General features: G+C 51.8%; 5 protein-coding genes across 5 annotated transcripts; 3 read left to right on the forward strand and 2 right to left on the reverse strand.

The window, feature by feature from the left end:
- Nucleotides 1-637: 637 nt before the first annotated feature.
- Nucleotides 638-1,728, reverse strand: KD926_003206 (PIG-F family protein; the record flags this gene model as incomplete). The annotated part of the gene is made up of 3 exons (XM_053094668.1): nucleotides 638-782; nucleotides 903-1,189; nucleotides 1,303-1,728. 3 exons carry the CDS (start codon nucleotides 1,726-1,728, stop codon nucleotides 638-640), a joined length of 858 nt encoding a protein of 285 aa, XP_052950583.1.
- A 676-nt stretch (nucleotides 1,729-2,404) lies between these two features.
- KD926_003207 (putative Rho GTPase activator (Sac7)) lies at nucleotides 2,405-5,475 on the reverse strand (the record flags this gene model as incomplete). Its single annotated transcript, XM_053094669.1, has 3 exons — nucleotides 2,405-4,932; nucleotides 4,995-5,144; nucleotides 5,325-5,475. 3 exons carry the CDS (start codon nucleotides 5,473-5,475, stop codon nucleotides 2,405-2,407), a joined length of 2,829 nt encoding a protein of 942 aa, XP_052950584.1.
- A 3,156-nt stretch (nucleotides 5,476-8,631) lies between these two features.
- tim9 (protein transporter TIM9) lies at nucleotides 8,632-9,153 on the forward strand (the record flags this gene model as incomplete). The annotated part of the gene is made up of 3 exons (XM_053094670.1): nucleotides 8,632-8,639; nucleotides 8,720-8,789; nucleotides 8,959-9,153. 3 exons carry the CDS (start codon nucleotides 8,632-8,634, stop codon nucleotides 9,151-9,153), a joined length of 273 nt encoding a protein of 90 aa, XP_052950585.1.
- Nucleotides 9,154-10,202: 1,049 nt separating this feature from the next.
- KD926_003209 (bifunctional alcohol dehydrogenase/S-(hydroxymethyl)glutathione dehydrogenase) lies at nucleotides 10,203-11,684 on the forward strand (the record flags this gene model as incomplete). The annotated part of the gene is made up of 6 exons (XM_053094671.1): nucleotides 10,203-10,223; nucleotides 10,313-10,327; nucleotides 10,413-10,527; nucleotides 10,581-10,716; nucleotides 10,769-11,406; nucleotides 11,470-11,684. 6 exons carry the CDS (start codon nucleotides 10,203-10,205, stop codon nucleotides 11,682-11,684), a joined length of 1,140 nt encoding a protein of 379 aa, XP_052950586.1.
- Nucleotides 11,685-13,471: 1,787 nt separating this feature from the next.
- KD926_003210 (uncharacterized protein) lies at nucleotides 13,472-14,337 on the forward strand (the record flags this gene model as incomplete). Its single annotated transcript, XM_053094672.1, has 4 exons — nucleotides 13,472-13,668; nucleotides 13,732-13,823; nucleotides 14,112-14,197; nucleotides 14,257-14,337. 4 exons carry the CDS (start codon nucleotides 13,472-13,474, stop codon nucleotides 14,335-14,337), a joined length of 456 nt encoding a protein of 151 aa, XP_052950587.1.
- Between the last annotated feature and the right edge of the window lie 2,379 nt (nucleotides 14,338-16,716).

Consider the following 16,716-nt stretch of genomic DNA (forward strand, 5'->3'; position numbering starts at 1 on the left):
AGAGAAAGAGGTTTTTCAATTTATTGCATCACGCACCGGGTCTTTTACCCTTGATTTTAAAAATAGCTATGGCGGGTCTTTTCTGACATTAAAAGTTGAAGAAGCGCATATGGCGCGTAAAGTAGCAAGAGTTGCCAGTATGTTAGCTATCATTTCCTCTTGTGCATGCTGACCTGAAAAAGAACTATCAGGCTTTATCCGGACCAAAACTCTAATGATATGTATGGTGAGGTAAACTAAATAATATATTACAGGCTAGAATAGTTAAGGCTGTGTTGGACTTCGCTGAAACGTTATAGTAGTTCTATTCTCTCTTTACCTGTTGCTTTTCTGTACTCATATTGCCAATGCCACTAACGCTAGATCTCAATTATTGTATTTTTCATTCCCCTAGGTATATCTATACATATTACCATCCAGCCAAATCCATACATACATACATACAATAAACAATCCTATACTAATACCATCATAGAAAGAAAAAGAAGTAAACAGTAAATGAAGAAGACTCATCAAACCAACCCCCACAGGAAGTCCAGACACAGTGCATAGTGAAGAGTAAAGTAGACCCCTAACTCATGCACCCCCTACCGAACTAACCCAAACCAAGCACCAAGGTGATGAATCAATCATCCCATTAATCAACCTTCTTCGTATCCCCCTCCTCTTCGAAGTCAATTCTCTTTCCGAACAGCACCGTCCGTCCAAGTCCCACACCAAGAGCGTATCCGATATATGCGCCTACCAGGATCGTAATCGGGTATGCCTGCCACGGACGATCCCTACATTCATAGAACACGTTAGCCAAACCAAGCCTACATCCTCTACCATAAACCCCAGCACCAACAAAAAACCCCCCAAGGAGAAATCAAATGGAAGAGAAGGGAAGGGGGGAGACAAACCAATCCAACGGAATCGGCACAGCACCCAACCAAGCACCCAGACCCGTCCCCAGCGCACCACCCCAAACAACATCCAAGGGTCTCGCGGCGCCCCATACCTCCTTCCACACGGAGCCGTCGACGCCATGGACGTAGATAAGGCCGGTGGAGGTCAAAAGAGCCATGTGCGCGGCGCACAGCAGGGTCTGCAAATGGTGGGTTGTGATCGGGGCACCGAAGAGGACGAGTAGGGCGGCGAAGACAGGAGTCGCGAGGAGGAAGGTTAGGATGAGAGAGAGGAGGGCGGGCTGTTCAGTTTGAATCAAATCATATCACGTCAGTATTCGTGCTTAACTAGTTACTTTATTGACTTCCGTCGCTCCGCCGGACTATGTGTCCATATTCCGGAGGGAAGACATACAATCAACTTCGCAACAAAGCTCCCAGACGAAGAATCATTCTTCGCACTTCGTCGACGATAGCCCACTTTCCCGGGCTTCAAGACCACGCTGCCAGCCGACCCCCCGGACGGAGACGCCGGGGCTTTATCTTTCTTGTCGTCGACGTCCACAGTCTCCGGCTTAGACGACAACACGGATCCCGCGGGAGGCAGACAGATCATGACGAAGATCAGCTGCAGCAGGGCCAGCAGTGGGAGGTCATTCAGCAGTTCGGCGACCGGGTCCGTCGTCAAGGACTGGAATCGCAGGGCCAGGAGGCCGAGGAGAAGACATGGGTTGAGGAAGACGTAGGTTTGGGCCAGAGGGGTCGGCAGGACGGGGATGGCGGGCGACGCGGGAGACACGGGAGGGACGTTGGTAGATGGTGACGTGGGTGTTGAAGTCATTGTGAATGGATTGGGGCTTGCGCCCGGTTGAGGATGCGCTTGTTGGTTGAGCGTGACGAAGAGGAAGGAAGCACTTGGGATAATTCGGTCGGGGACAAAGGCGTTCGGAGATTCGGAGTTTGTTTGACGGGTTTGACAGGTGGGTGCCTGACTGCCTGGAAGTCAAGGTGTCTACTCCACCTGCGGCCGACAACGGTGTACTCCGGTCACTACTGAGTCCTCCGTACAACGTACTCGTCGGACATTGGAAATCAAATCTATTGATACACGAAGCAATTATAAATAAATATAACATCCACTCCATTCGACTGACTGTTCAGCCATCACAACCAATCATCCATGATTCGTAACCCATAAAGCATCAGCAAATGACAACGGGGTATGACAGGAAGCTAGCAACGTGAACCCCCTCAAGTCATCAATCAAAATCAGTAGGAGAATCCTAGCCAGCAGTGTACAAAATAGAATCAAAGAAAACCATCACGGATACCCGTTATACGAAAAGGAACCAAATCTTCAACCCATACCGTACCAACCCTGCAATATAATCTATCCGCCAATATCCAAAAGATAATACCTACAAAGACAAAAGAAAAGGAAACAAAAGAAAAAGCTCAAATATCGCTCAGTATCGCTCAACCAAACGTGTTAGGTTTCGCTAGGCAGAATGCCTAGGCTAATTTCCCAAAAAATGGGAGGTCTCGCTGTCATCGCCTTTGTGAGATTCAAAGGTGGGCAGAGTGTCTGGCCCTGCAGTCTGCGTTTTCTCGGCCGTGCCATTCTCCTGTTTGGGCTCCGGGGTCGCTAATGTCGCCACAGGGCTTTCCGGGGTGCGGGGCTCCTCAGGGATTGCTGGAGGAAGCCCGGGAGGCAGCGGCGAAGTGGGAGTACTCGTATAAGGTTGCGGGATGGGTTCTTTCACCACTTCAATCGGAGCGGGGCGGTTGGGTAGGCTGTCTCTGCCAACGGGCGAGATTGTCTGACTGGATGCTGACTTTTCCGGGTCGGACTGGACCGGGGGACTGCGCGTGCGTTCACTGTCTGAGGAGTTTTTAACTTCATCCCGGACCTGTGCGACCTTGGCCTTGAATTTCCCGAAGAGACTGCGCCTCTCTGGCTCGGAGCTCCCTGAATCTTTGCCACTGTTGCTGACCTCGGCGTCCAAACTCAATGGCTGGTAGGAGGGGTCATTGGCGAAGTTCTGGAGATCCGAGGGAGAACTGCGGCTGGAATGATGCCAGCTACCGATTGAGCTGGTACTACGATCTGCCCCGGGAGTTGAGGCCATAAGGGGCGGCGAGCCAAGACCCAGTCCCATCTGCTCGCTGCTGCGCTTAGAGGAGCGGGGAAATCGCCAGCTCCGACGATGCTCTTTCCGCTCCGCCTTCGACGCCTCATCTATTTGATCGATATCAGACGCGTCCGTGAATGACGAGCGCGAGTTCATCGACGGGGTCCGCGACTCATACGGTCGCAGCGTCGTGTCGCCGCTGCTGGCGCCCGCGATCTGTTGCTGTCCGTTCTCATGCTGCACAGCTGTTTTCTCCTGCCTCAAGGCCAGGTCGTCGAAGCTTGTAGGGTTTGGAGGTCTCGGTGTAGCACCCCCGGCGTCGGGGGTCGCATCTATCGGCCGACCCGCTTGGGGGGGAGAATTGACGGTCGTCGGGTCCGAGGTGGCTGCCTGTAGAGATTGAGACGAGCTTTGGGCGCTTTCGCTGGCACTTCCGGGAATTCGCTTCTTCTTTAGACGGTTGGGCTGCCGCGGTGGTTCCTTCAACTCGTTACTCGACGGCGGCGATTTGGAAAAGATGCTAGAGAGTTTTCGTTCTCGGGTGGGTGTAAAAGCGGTCTGAGGAGGCGAAGAGGGGGGAGATAAAGACTCATGCAGAGCAGAAGTGACCGGTGCCGGTGCCGGTGCCGGAGCAGGAGCAGGAGCAGGAGCGGCCGCGACAGGGGGAGCTGCGCCAGCAGTCAAAGAAAGGGGGAGGGAAGCCGGAGCCGGAGCCTGAGCAGGAACGAGGACAGGGGCAGTGGCAGGAGCAGGAGCAGGAGGTCCAACCGGCCTCTCCGTTTGAACAACAGGTTGGGCTGGGGGTTCGGTCTGGACCGTGGGCGCTTCTGGCACTGGCGGTTGCACAGGAATCACCTTGGGAATTGGGCCGTGGGTGGACGTATGGACATAAACGAGCCCGCTCGGCGGCCCAGCCCCTGGTGCAGGCGTGGTTGTGGTGGGGGGTTGCTGCGGTGTAGGCTGCGGTGGGACAGACGCTTGCAGGTTGTCCTCCCGTGCGGTCGGTGTGACGCTCGAGGACCGCGAGGGTTGTGCAGATGTACGCTCCGACGAATTCGGTCCGGTCGCTTCCGTCACCCGGCCATACCTCATGGCCGGCGACATTTTGGACGGTAGCGTGTTACTGCGGTGGACGCCGACGGCGCCCAGAGAGGTCGGGGTGGTAGGACCCTGCGCGTTGTTCGATTGCCGGGAGTTTTTCGACGATACCGACACGTTGCGACGAAGACTGCCGTATTTGCGGAAGCTTTCACCCCCGCCACTTGCGCTCGAGGCCGAGCGCCGGATGTTGGAATTGGTAGTCGCCGTGCGATGCGCCATTCCGCCTTCCACTTCCTTCACCGTCTGCTCATCCGCGGCGGTGCCGTTCATGCCGAACAGGAAGTGATCTTGGTTCTCGATCAAAAAAATCAGTACATCCTGGCTCAGCCTATATTCGTCGGGCGCCATGTCGTGCTGGGGGTGAGACAACAGGCCAGGTTGGAAAATGGCGGACAGGTTGGCCGACGTCATCCGGTTCTGGTCCGACTTGGATGCGAAGACGGCTAGAAGGTCGAGGATATACAGAAGCAGCTGCTTGTTCAGCGGCGGCAGCTCTCGGATCAGCTGTTGGTAGGAAGCGACGGCTTTCGCGTGGTCAAAGGGATCCGACTCTGTCGTGGCGCCGTTGCTGTTCTGAACGTGGTTCTGGTAAGCTCGCAACGGCTCGCGAAAGCGCTCGTAGAATTCTAGCGGGACGATCGGCTCGGGGAGTTGATTCAGGTAGCGACGAAGGACGTTGGCGGCATCGTGAACCGTATACCCGGTCCAGTCCAGGCCCTTCCCGTATCGCTCGGGGGAGTCAAATATTTCCTGCAAGTCCTTGATGCGCTTGGCCGATCCACTGAGACGAAAGATTCCTTCCACATCCGTAGCTTTTGAGGCGTTAGCACACCTCCGAAAACAACCCTCCCCGCGACCAACTGATTATGCGTACCTTTTTCCTTCAAGAAAACCCCACATTTCGCCACGACGATAGGCACATATCCGTAGATGAAACTCTCGCCGTTATCGTTGGTTAGGGAGATGGCGACGTTGGCGTACTTGATGCTGACGTTGAGGGGGATGCCGAAGATACCTTGAGGTTCTGCGGTCCAGGTCAATATGCATAGGACAAAAGTTTAGAGCGAAAGGGACGGAGTAAGGGTTGATGCAAGTCGCGGATGACAGTGGCTGGACGATCTCGGTGGTATTCCGCATGAGCGGCTACCTAGATCGAAAAGCACGAATCTGCTACACGCCAGAAGAGGTCTCTGCGCAAACGTACCCTTGGGTTCCTCCTTGCGAGTGTTTCTCTTGAACTGCCTCCACCAGGATGCCAGGTCACGCCTGGAAGGCGGGGAGGTTGCGCCGAACCCGTGCTGCGAGGTTGACGGAGGTAGGTGATGAAAGGGCTCCGCGCCCTTGCCGGTGACCATGATGAAGAAGCGCGCGAGACGGGCGTCAACGGTATAGAAAGCGGAAGTGCAGCTGTAGAATGATGAAACGCAGGCGAACCGAGTCCTCCGTCACCGCCCTCGTGTTCGCGAGAAATTCCGGGGCTGGGGAGGAACCGACGAAATCTCAAAATAGCACGAGGGACTAGTAGTCAGCCTGGCAGCGGATGACAACGCCGCGCCGTCCGTTAAGTTGCCAAGGCAGGAAACCCCGTGGCTGAACAATGACTGAGAGAGACAGAGAGGATAAAAGATCGCGACAAGGCACGGGGAAGGCGGGGAGGCGACAAAATCGATTACGGGGAGAGGGAGAAAGAAGTAGGGGTCCACGGAAGAGTCAGAGTCAGATGCGGAGGAAGCGAAGGGAAGACCCGGGATAGAAATAAAACCGGAAAAAATAGAATAAAATTAAATAAAGGGACCAGCAGAGCCAGGGATAAAGGGTAGACGAGGAACGAGAACGAGAGAGGTAACCAGGAGAGGGAGAAAGGAGACGAGAAAGAGGGGAGAATGAGAAGAATGAAAGAAAGGGAAGGGAATGAGAAGGAAAATGGGGGGAAAAGGAAAAAGAAAGGATGAAGGTGGATGGATGGAGGGGGGTCAGGGAACGAAAGGGAGCGAAGCGATAGATTATGATTGAACTGATTGATGGATGGGGTTGATTGACGATGATCGGAGGGAGGCACACGAGTGGGCGGAGGGCTGACAGGATGGAGACGGTGACTGGGCTGGAACTGGGTCGCCTTGGGAGGGGCTAACGGGCCCCAGAAAAAAAAGTAAAAAAAAGTAGAAAAGGGAGAGTGGGAAGGGGGGCCGCTCAGTTCGGTCGCTGCAGATCGTTGGTCCAAAAATCAGGTGGTGGGATTGTCGCTGGTTTGTGGTTTGTTCATACCGGAAGAAAGAGAGAAAAAGAAGAGAGAGAGAAAGAAAGATTGCTGTCATCGACACCTTTCTCGTGCCGTCCTGACCAGACCCGGACGGGGGCACTAATAATAGGCTAGAAGCAAGACATTAATTAATGAACGCAGAGGGACCAGGTACAAGATACCCTCTCCAGAGTACACTGGACACACAGAGAAAAGGTACCTGGTACCGTATGGCCCGGTTGCTTGCGGTCGAGCCCGGGAATTCCGCCGTGTCTGGTTTAGTCCGGCGTCTCTCTGGGCTTCGACCGGCCTTCTAGAACCACTGTCCCTGGCTAACCGAGTCCTCTGCCAGTGTGAACGGCGAGGAGGAATAAATTATGATGATGATGATTCACATACAACGATTCAATATAAACAATATGCACACTATACATACTATCGACCAACCCTCGCAAGACATTCCCTCTTTGCCCTCAATCCTTCAATCCGTCTCATTTCCACTCTCCCTTAGCACAATGCAACATCATATGTAAAAATAAATGAAAAATAAATCAAATCAAATCAAGCCGCCATGGCCGAGCGTTCCTTCCTCGGTCCGCTCCCCCCCCCCCCCCCCAGCGCTAACCAAATAGCCTTTCGTGTCATCCAGTCCGTCTGAAACAAACACCCCCTTCTCCTGATGAAGACCGAAGTTCTCTCGAATCCTGACCCCCCGACACCACCGTTCGATCGCGTTTGAGAGTCCTTCACGGGGTCATCTCAATCGTCGCACGGGGAAATCCAGTCCCGTGGATCGGGGATCGCAGGACGAAAGTAAAAAGTCTAGAACCGGAATCTAGGACTCGACTAACTCCTTAGCACCGCACTAAACCGGGTTTTCCTGGTGTATGACGCTGACGCCCTGCTTCCCTGAAGATATACGGAGTCGACCTTCAGCTTTAAACTTTTCGTATCCACTTCGTTCAGGTACCCCACGCTGGGAGGCCAGATATCCTTCCGTTGTTGGTTTTCGCGGTTTGGGTTCCGGGGTCCTGTTGCAACTAGGAATGGCCAACAGGCCAATGACGGAACTGTGTGTCTGTTAGTACGGAGTACTGTTTATAACGCCGTGGTAGGTCACCACAGTGGAAGGGGTCGTCGGGTACCTGACGCCGTGCGGAGTAGTGATAAGGCGTAGGGCCTGTGATTTAGGTCTGTAACAGACCGGAACTGTCGAGACCACGGGTCAATCAGCATTTAGGGCTTGGACACCGCCATTACATCGTGTGTTCATGAATTCTTTACAGCATAATTAGGACTCTTGGATATATATCTTCCGCACAGGCATTGTAGACCACCACGCAGCACGGCCAGTCATCACTGTCTCCCCGTGAACGAATTAGAGCATCAATGCCACAAATCTGACTACCAGGTTGATTTAAGGTTCTTTCAATGCATAGGTCTCTACATTTGACCGGCCGTCTAACCTGGCGTCCCCGATACAAGCCACCTGCTGATTTTCAAGGCAATTGCGGAGTCCTCGCATACAGAAAATCAGGTGGAACTGAAAGACCTGCCTATATGTGCAGATCACTAAACGTAGGCGATCCGTGCCACTGCCCATTCCCATAGGTCATCATCCTTTGATTTGCAATGCAAGTAATCCTGGATCCTGCGGAATCGAACAATCGACAATGGTCTTGTTGGTGGATGTGAACACACCGCCAACCAAGTCATGCGCCGCAATCAGGGAAGATTTCAAGATTGCCAGCTGAAGGCGATGCCAGCAGGCTAGTCACAGCACCCCAAATCAAGGCTCGTATATATGGAACCTTTCTTACCTCCCCCTTTCGCACGCTCGCCAAATCAGCACCGGGACGTGGAGATTGGCTGGTGCGCAGATCCCTCGGCTCGTATGCAATTTGCCAATTTATCACACACCACAACCACGGTTGGCTCTCGCCACAGGGTCCGGGGGCCACCTGCGGTCCCGTGGCCAGCGTCATAGCACGCCGGGCCAGGATTGACCATGTCATTGCCTGATCGGGTCGGCATACGCTGTCTTTTCTCCATCGTTCTTCGCCGCCCGGGTGGGAATGAGTCAGCCATTGAGAACAACACGTGATGCCACGTGATTATGGGTCAGGTGCGATCACCTGACCTCATGTGACCCGGAAAGAGCCTGCGGCCCGTCGAGAGCTCCGGAGCTGTCCCGGACAACCTCAGAAGGACTGTTGTCATTATACCCTCAACCATCACACCTCTCCCTCACTAGTCATCCTCTAACATCACAATGGAAGGGTGAGTATCTCCTGGTCCTTTTGACTTCCGTTCTACGCCACACTCAGCGACCATCCAGAATTCCAGCTAACTCCCTTCAGACTCTCTGCCTCGGAACAGCGCGAGTTCGCTTCTCGCATGGAGAGAAAGCAGCTCAAGGAGTTTATGACCGTACGTTCCCTTTAGATGCCATCCGTCCTTTATCATTGCAGATTTTCTCCGTGCCCTCGACGTGACATTGCCTCAGCCTCATCCCTGTCTTCAACTTTTCACACCCAAATCCAAAACACAAAAACCACACCCCCGAACCAACAAACCTCACTCACACATTCCTCTGCAGATGTACTCCAAGCTCGTCCAGCGCTGCTTCGATGACTGCGTCAATGACTTCACCACCAAGTCCCTGGTCAACCGTGAGGAGGGCTGCGTGATGCGCTGCGTGGACAAGTACCTCAAGTCGTCGGCCCGGTTGAACGAACGATTCCAGGAGCAGAACGCGGCGATGATGCAGAGCGGCCAGATGCCGGGGCGGTAAATAGATGAAACGTGACAAACGTGACCAATCCTTTTCTTTCTAATCTTGTAATTTGACTCGATGGGTTTCGGCGGTTCGTGTATAAAACATTAGATTTTGCGAATGATGACAACTCTCCTTGATATATTTTCTTGGTTTATTGCTGTGGTGTGAACGTGAATCTCGACACGGGTATAATTTGTGGCTAGTCCATTGGTGGTCTCTGTAGGGTTGTTTCTGTTGCTGGGCTGTATATTCTTGGGAGGTAGGGAGGAATTGTTGATATCCTGACGGGACAGGTGTGCTCTCCACGAAGTCGGACTGGGGAAGATTTCTTCTCTTCACCAGACCCTCGTTCTTATCGAAACCATCCGTAATCACTCTCACCCTGGTCGGGGAGTGTATCTTAGAAAGGGCAAAACCTCCTGGGGATACCAGTTCAGCCTGAGGCAGCAAACGTCGTCATCGGGCACGGACCAACCCGGAAAACGTTGCCTTTTCGGGTCGCCGCGGCAGTTTCCTTTTCCTCCCTTTTGCTGAGCATCTATACTATGTAGAGTCGACTGTAATTCTGTCTGGATTTCTCTACTCTTTCCCGTAGCTGCTTCGGTCCATCGATCGCTGGCTCCGCAGGCTTGTTTATCTACCATGTAGCCGCTCATCGGCTAGTTCATGACTCACGTCTTCCATGCCTTCCCGACTGTCGGGAGACTCTCCCACCTGTGAAACGCCCGCCATCCTTCGCAATGCGGAGAGATGAGGGGACCCGGCAGGAATTGGAGATGATCCTGTCTCCCAAGCGTGGTTATCTTGGCCGGACCGTGTTGACCGGACCGTGAGGATGGCATCTGGCATCGGCCCCTCACCCATCCATGAGCTCTACCCCCCACTCCCCTCCCCCTCACCTGCAAACCCCCACCAGCCGGTCGAGCCCGCTTTAAGCAATTTATTCCCTGCGCGTTCCTTGGGATTTCTTCATCTTCTTTCCTCTCCTGCCCTTCTCTTCCATTCACCTTTGTTTTTGTCTTCCCATCATTGCTGTCGGAAGCTTCTCTCTGTGATCCTTCATCATGGCCAGCACTGTCGGACAGGTAAGAATCCCATTGTTGTTTTTTTTTTTTTAAATTTTTCTCTTCCTCGTTTTTCCTTCTCGTGTCGCGACTAACATTGGCTTTTCTAGACCATCACTTGCAAGGTAAGAAGCTCTTCGGAACGCCAGGGAGAGCTGTTCGGGCTTTCCTCTCCACTCTAGAATCATAACTGAGTTTTTTTCTGTCAAGGCCGCCGTTGCCTGGGGCGCCGGAGAGCCCCTCTCCATCGAGGACATCGAGGTTGCGCCCCCCAAGGCCAACGAAGTCCGTATCCAGGTCCACCACACCGGTGTCTGCCACACAGGTCGGTTTTCTCTCTCTCCTGCTTGTCTTCCGACGTCAAGCTGACCTCGATAGATGCCTACACGCTCTCCGGAAAGGATCCCGAGGGTGCTTTCCCCATCGTCCTGGGTCACGAGGGTGCCGGTATCGTCGAGTCGATCGGTGAGGGCGTCACCTCCGTGAAGCCCGGCGACTTCGTCGTTGCTCTCTAGTATGTCTCTTTGATGACCCAATCCTCGACCTCCTACTGACCCACACAAAAGCACCCCCGAGTGCCGCGAGTGCAAGTTCTGCAAGTCCGGCAAGACCAACCTCTGTGGTAAGATCCGTGCCACCCAGGGTAAGGGTGTCATGCCCGACGGCACCTCCCGCTTCAAGGCCCGCGGCAAGGACCTGCTCCACTTCATGGGCACCTCGACCTTCTCCCAGTACACCGTCGTGGCCGACATCTCGGTCGTGGCCGTGACGCCCAAGATCCCCACCGACCGATCCTGCCTGCTAGGCTGCGGTATCACCACCGGATACGGCGCCGCCGTGGTCACCGCCGGCGTCGAGGAGGGGTCCAACATCGCCGTCTTCGGAGCCGGCTGTGTCGGTCTCTCCGTCATCCAGGGTGCGGTCAAGAACAAGGCCGGCAAGATCATCGTGGTGGACGTCAACGACGGCAAGGAGGCCTGGGGCCGCAAGTTCGGCGCCACCCACTTCGTCAACCCCACCAAGCTCCAGGGCAAGACGATCCAGGAGGAACTGATCGAGATGACCGACGGCGGCTGCGACTACACCTTCGACTGCACAGGTAACGTGGGCGTGATGCGCGCTGCGCTGGAGGCCTGCCACAAGGGCTGGGGTGAGAGTATCATCATCGGTGTTGCTGCTGCTGGACAGGAGATTTCGACCCGACGTGAGTCCTTTCCTTTCCATCCTGTCATCTCAATCCAATCCAAACCACTAATGCGATCAATAGCATTCCAACTCGTCACCGGCCGTGTATGGAAGGGTTGCGCCTTCGGCGGTATCAAGGGCCGCACTCAGCTCCCCGGTCTGGTCGACGACTACCTGAACGGCCAGCTGAAGGTGGACGAGTTCATCACGCACCGCGAGCCTCTGGACCAGATCAACACTGCCTTTGAGCAGATGAAGCAGGGCGACTGCGTCCGCTGCGTTGTTGACATGTCGTAGGGTGACAGTTCAACGATCTGATCGAAATTGGCCTGTAGGAAGGAAAAAGAAAGAAAGGAAAATAAGGAAACGGAAAAAAAGCGTTTAAAAACCAATTTATCATACCTAGCTAGCTAGCTTGTTCGTAACTAGTTACTCCGACGTGAATGACCTGAATGAAAGTGTACATGTTCAGACAATATTTCAGAGCGGAACCAAGATCAAACAGTAAAGAATAAACAGGATAGACACCGGTATATATACCCTGCGTCAAGGCCGGAGCACGTCTTCAAGGTCCTCTCGAGGCGGGGTAGTCAACGTGACCTACACGTATCCTGGCTATCGTACTGGAAGGTAGCTGAGGCAACAAGCCCTAAATGCGTACATCACACCGAGAATGGTACATTAGGTTGGTAGATATGAATTCTGCAATCCACATAGTACACTTATAGAAGTATACCGTCAGAACGCTTTAAGACTACTAGGAATTCAAGAAATGTAAATGCCATACAAACACAGAGACATAAATAGTCAGGTATGTATGTCCCATCTACAGAAATTAACGAACTAAACTACCTTCCCTCTATGCACTTACTTTTGAAATTGTTGATTTAACACCCTCACTATCACTGAAGACTTAATTACTCAGTCTATTCACCGGTCCGGGGTCCGGCGGAAAACTGTACGGTAAATACTCCGTAGAAAGTGGGGACTCGGAGGGCAGAAGTAGACCCGACGTTTCTCCAGAGCTTGCTGGAGGGGTATCTCGTATGGAGTATGTCTATGCTTTCAAAAAATTATCTTATTAGAGCTCTAGTTAATTAAAGATATATAATCTACGGTAGTTAATCAATCGAGTCAGCTCCCTTCCCCTACAGCTGGAAAATTGGTCGGAGCGGAATGTGTCTGGTGAATATTTACCTACCCCCCTACCTTCCCACCGACAGAGCATCTTACCATCTCGAAGAAAAATAAATAGTAGTAGATGGATAGTATTAACGCATACCAAAACCCCATTCACCCCCTCTCCTAGCCCAAATGTCGTCAAGAGGGAAGAAGGAGTATGTATATATTCACAGTCTCACAGAGGAACAAGGGAATGTGCGTAGCTCGTAGAGGGAATGAAACGGAATTCATCATCTAGATAATCTCTTCCCCCCCATTCCTTTCTCCATCTTGCCTTCCTTCCTACAACTCCTCATTCTCATCAAGTCAAGACCGATTGGCAGTTTCTGGCTACTGCAATTGCACGATACAAATCCAGCTCAAGTGTAGCGATGCCTACACTAGTCCATGATATGGTTGCAAACAAAGATCCCATTTCTCGTACGCCACATTATTATATTGAAAGACAAAAATCAGTTGAAAAAACGCAATCCAATCCCACCGCTGACACTTGTATTCTGGATGAGTGAAAGAGGAGCACAAGGATGCTTGGCGGATATATCTGCCACCTGACGTATCTTTTCATCCGTACTCTCCATCTCAAGGTGAGTTCGCCAAGCAAAAGACTCGAGAAGACATACTAATAAACGAAAAAGAGCAGACACAATGATCACTGCACCGCATGGACCGGACTTATCCCGACGATGTCACAAGCCGAGACAAAGCTGCAAGCTTTGATTTCGCCGCCAAAAAGTGGCCCTATCACCGCCCTAATGTGGTGGTCTAGGAGGCTTCAAGAAGCCGTTTCAATAGAGGACTTCGGGGTCATGGAACCCAGTCAGTTCGGAAATCCTCGAGCAAGGAAGACCCAATGTCGATGATCGACCGCCCGTCGATAATGGGTGCTGTATCGCGAGACAAAAATGGGAGAAACCATCGAAATCTGTCTGGATCGAATTGACTTGGCGTTTGAACGTCAAGGATGCTCGACACAGATTTCAAATATCATCGAAAACATGCGCACGCGGATCGAAATTTTCGAAGACCAGCTGATAGCTGACATTGCAGCGCTGGTCATCGCATGCGCTGAGCAAGATATATTATGTCGGGGCGAAATGGCGTAAGAAGCAAACCCGTGGCTGATGTTTGTAAGCTGGACGTTCTATGTGAGGTGCGGAAACAGATCTGGGCATCCGAGGACGCGAAAGGTGCGGCAACAGCCGGTTCTTCTGGTCCAGCCACTGGTTCTGCGGATCCGCCTGTTGGTTCGTCAAAGTATGATACCTGGATAGGACATGAGAAACTGACAATGTGGATTGCAGCAGCAGCCAAAGAAACTACACCTGTCTTAGCTTGAATGGAAAATGGCTCCAACCAAAAAGCCAAACCTGTCTTGTGCTTTTATGTTATGCAAGTCAAAAGTCTTGAACAAGACTCCAAACACACAGCGTTCAAGGCCTAGGTACCGGATATCAGCCACTATCGCAAATAAAACATCGAGCCCATTTGTGAAGTGACCGGTGTAAGTTGGACGTTCGGCCTCGTAGTACAAATCCTGGATAGGTTTTGAAAAACCTTCGTCTAAGTGTTATGAGAAGGCTCAAAAGACCGACAAATTAATCCTGAAGACTGCCATGCGAATTGAAAAGGTGAGGCTTCCAATATCTTTGGTTATTACATTTACTAACAAGATCATGATGACGGACAGCGCAAGGAGGAGGCTCTCGTCAAGAAGGAGATGGCTGCAAGGGAGAGGGCGAAGAAGGAGGATAAGATGAAGGACGAGTAGCGTGCTGGGAGTACCGACCGCCTTTTCTTTTAAGTAATAACTACAGTAACGATGAAAGTCCATGTCCAAGTCTATCCACCATCGTAGATGGATATCGATTTGGTGCTTATCCAGAATGCTTGTAAGTTGAACACTCGACCTCGAAGGACAAATCCAGGATAGCTTATGAGAAACTAACGATTCGGATTGCAGGCTTTGCAGCTGTAGGAATCTAGGATCCTTCAGAGTAATATTAGGAATCCGATAGCAGCAACAGATGCAGGAATCGGGAGAGATGGTCGTCAAATTCTTTAATCGCCAAGGAGGAGAGGACTTCTTTGGAAAACAGTGAGTTCTGCCTATTTCCGAGCAAGAGCTTATGACTTATTCGAAAGTCACCTCCTCATCTCCCAAGATGACCTTGCGGTCTATATCACTTTTGCAGAGGCGGGATCCCAGTACCATGCTTATTTGCACCAAAAGATGGCGTGCCGGCTGTAAATCCTAATGCTTTTTTGACCATGAAAAGCTACGGTCCGTACGATTTGGGCAATGAGACTCATGTATACCAATTTTCCACGGCGATTGTCGCGATCTTACTGCGTGCGAACCAGGTGGCGGTTGACCTGACTCTTTAGCACTGTTAAACTAGGAACAACCCCGTCGATACACCCGAGCAGGCAATTTCCAATACAGAAGGATCAAACGAAATACAAAAATGAAGTCCAAGTTAGCTAGGTGCCGGCTATGAGCCAACTGCCATACATTGCAATTCTTCACAAGAGACAAAAAGTTGCGAATTCAATATGTCGGAAAGTCACTTCGACACATTGATAGTTCCCTGGGCCTGCTACCGCCCCCGGATCTGACCCATGAGACTGGGACGAAAAACGAAGGACGTATGGGCCGGACAGCTTTGATACACCCGTTGCAACGCATACCCGCGACCTTCAGAAGCTGATGTTTCCACTTACCAAGGACGAGCAAGAGGTAGAGTTGAACCCACTCGTGTTGGAATGGCTGATAACCGAATTTTTAGAAAAATGCCCAAATACCGAGTGTGACGGTTTGGTTTATCAAGGGGCATGTCGACCACCGTGTCCAGTCTGTGGGGGATGCCACTCTACCCCGATGTGAGGCCCTAAACGTGGCCATATGATTTGGGAAGAGATAGCCTTACTCTGGGTGATTTTCGATTCCCGGGAATGCCTTTTTTGACTCGTCCTGCTCTTGTCGCGCTCATCCAGGTTAAAACACTCAGGGAAGATCTGGTGAGAGACAAGGACCAATGGCTATATTGTACACGCCCATATCTCCCCAAACATCTGCGTTGGAAGATGCAACGCACAACTGCTAGGGTTGCGGAATCCCAATGTTTTTGGCATGGGTGTAGCCCGGAATATTTCCGTTGGGCTGCCATGTCCCTTTCAACTGCTCGAAAAACAAAAGGTTGACAGAAAAGAAGCATCTGCCAATTCAATTCCTCAAGAGCTGATTAGCCATCATTTCGATGGAGAACGTGGAGGCAGGTCGGTGGTCCATTTGCGACTAATTCGACAAAGATACGAGGGCCCTCAGTGTCCCAGTGTCCCTGTCATCGCCGATTGTTATATCGACACGGTTGGACCCGGGAAATAGTACGTGGCATTCAGCCTCCGCTCCTTCTGAATACAATGAAAATCCATACTGAACGGATGATGAGCCAACGTTCTGGAAAAAGTCCTAGCCCCGTCTAATGCGCAACATGGCAAATACTGTCAAAAGACCTGGACTTTTTTACTCGGGACACAAATTTGCCTTTTCCCTCCTCTGTCAATGTGGGTTTGGAGTGACAGGTCATATCACTTCAGCAGCAGGGGCATGGATTCGATTCGCGGACGTTGAGATACCACGACGCCTACTACCCGTCTTGTTAAGAATGAGGCTTATTGCAGCATGTTGAGAATGAGTCTGAAAGATGAGACTGATCCCCACCGCTCGGCTGCATCTGCGTGCCTCCTCTGTATGTGAAGGTATTGCTTTATGGATTTCTGAAATACAGGAATTTTTTTTGTCTTTTTTGAGAACGAAGCTTCGACATCCAGCCAAGGATCTTCGAATCTGGGAACACTAGCTTCATATCTCGGAGCGATGGCTTCATCGACAGAATACAGTTCATATATGGACACAACAGCAGCAGCAACAACAACAACTAATGACTCCAAGGGAACAAATAATCCGAGGGAAGGAGAAGAGGGAAAAAAGGGCAGGTCCCCTAAAGTTGTTTCCAATTTTCCGAACACATATACACTGAAAATCCCGAACAGTCAGAAAGTTCAGACACGGTTTTCGGAATGCTCGGTTTTTCAGGGTAGCCAACGAGCGAATAAAGTAGTCTCAGCTGCAATCCAACTAAAGTGG

Source organism: Aspergillus affinis, assembly GCF_023601865.1.
Source record: "Aspergillus affinis strain CMG 70 chromosome Unknown NODE_175_length_57419_cov_86_568606, whole genome shotgun sequence".
NCBI lineage: Eukaryota > Fungi > Ascomycota > Eurotiomycetes > Eurotiales > Aspergillaceae > Aspergillus > Aspergillus affinis.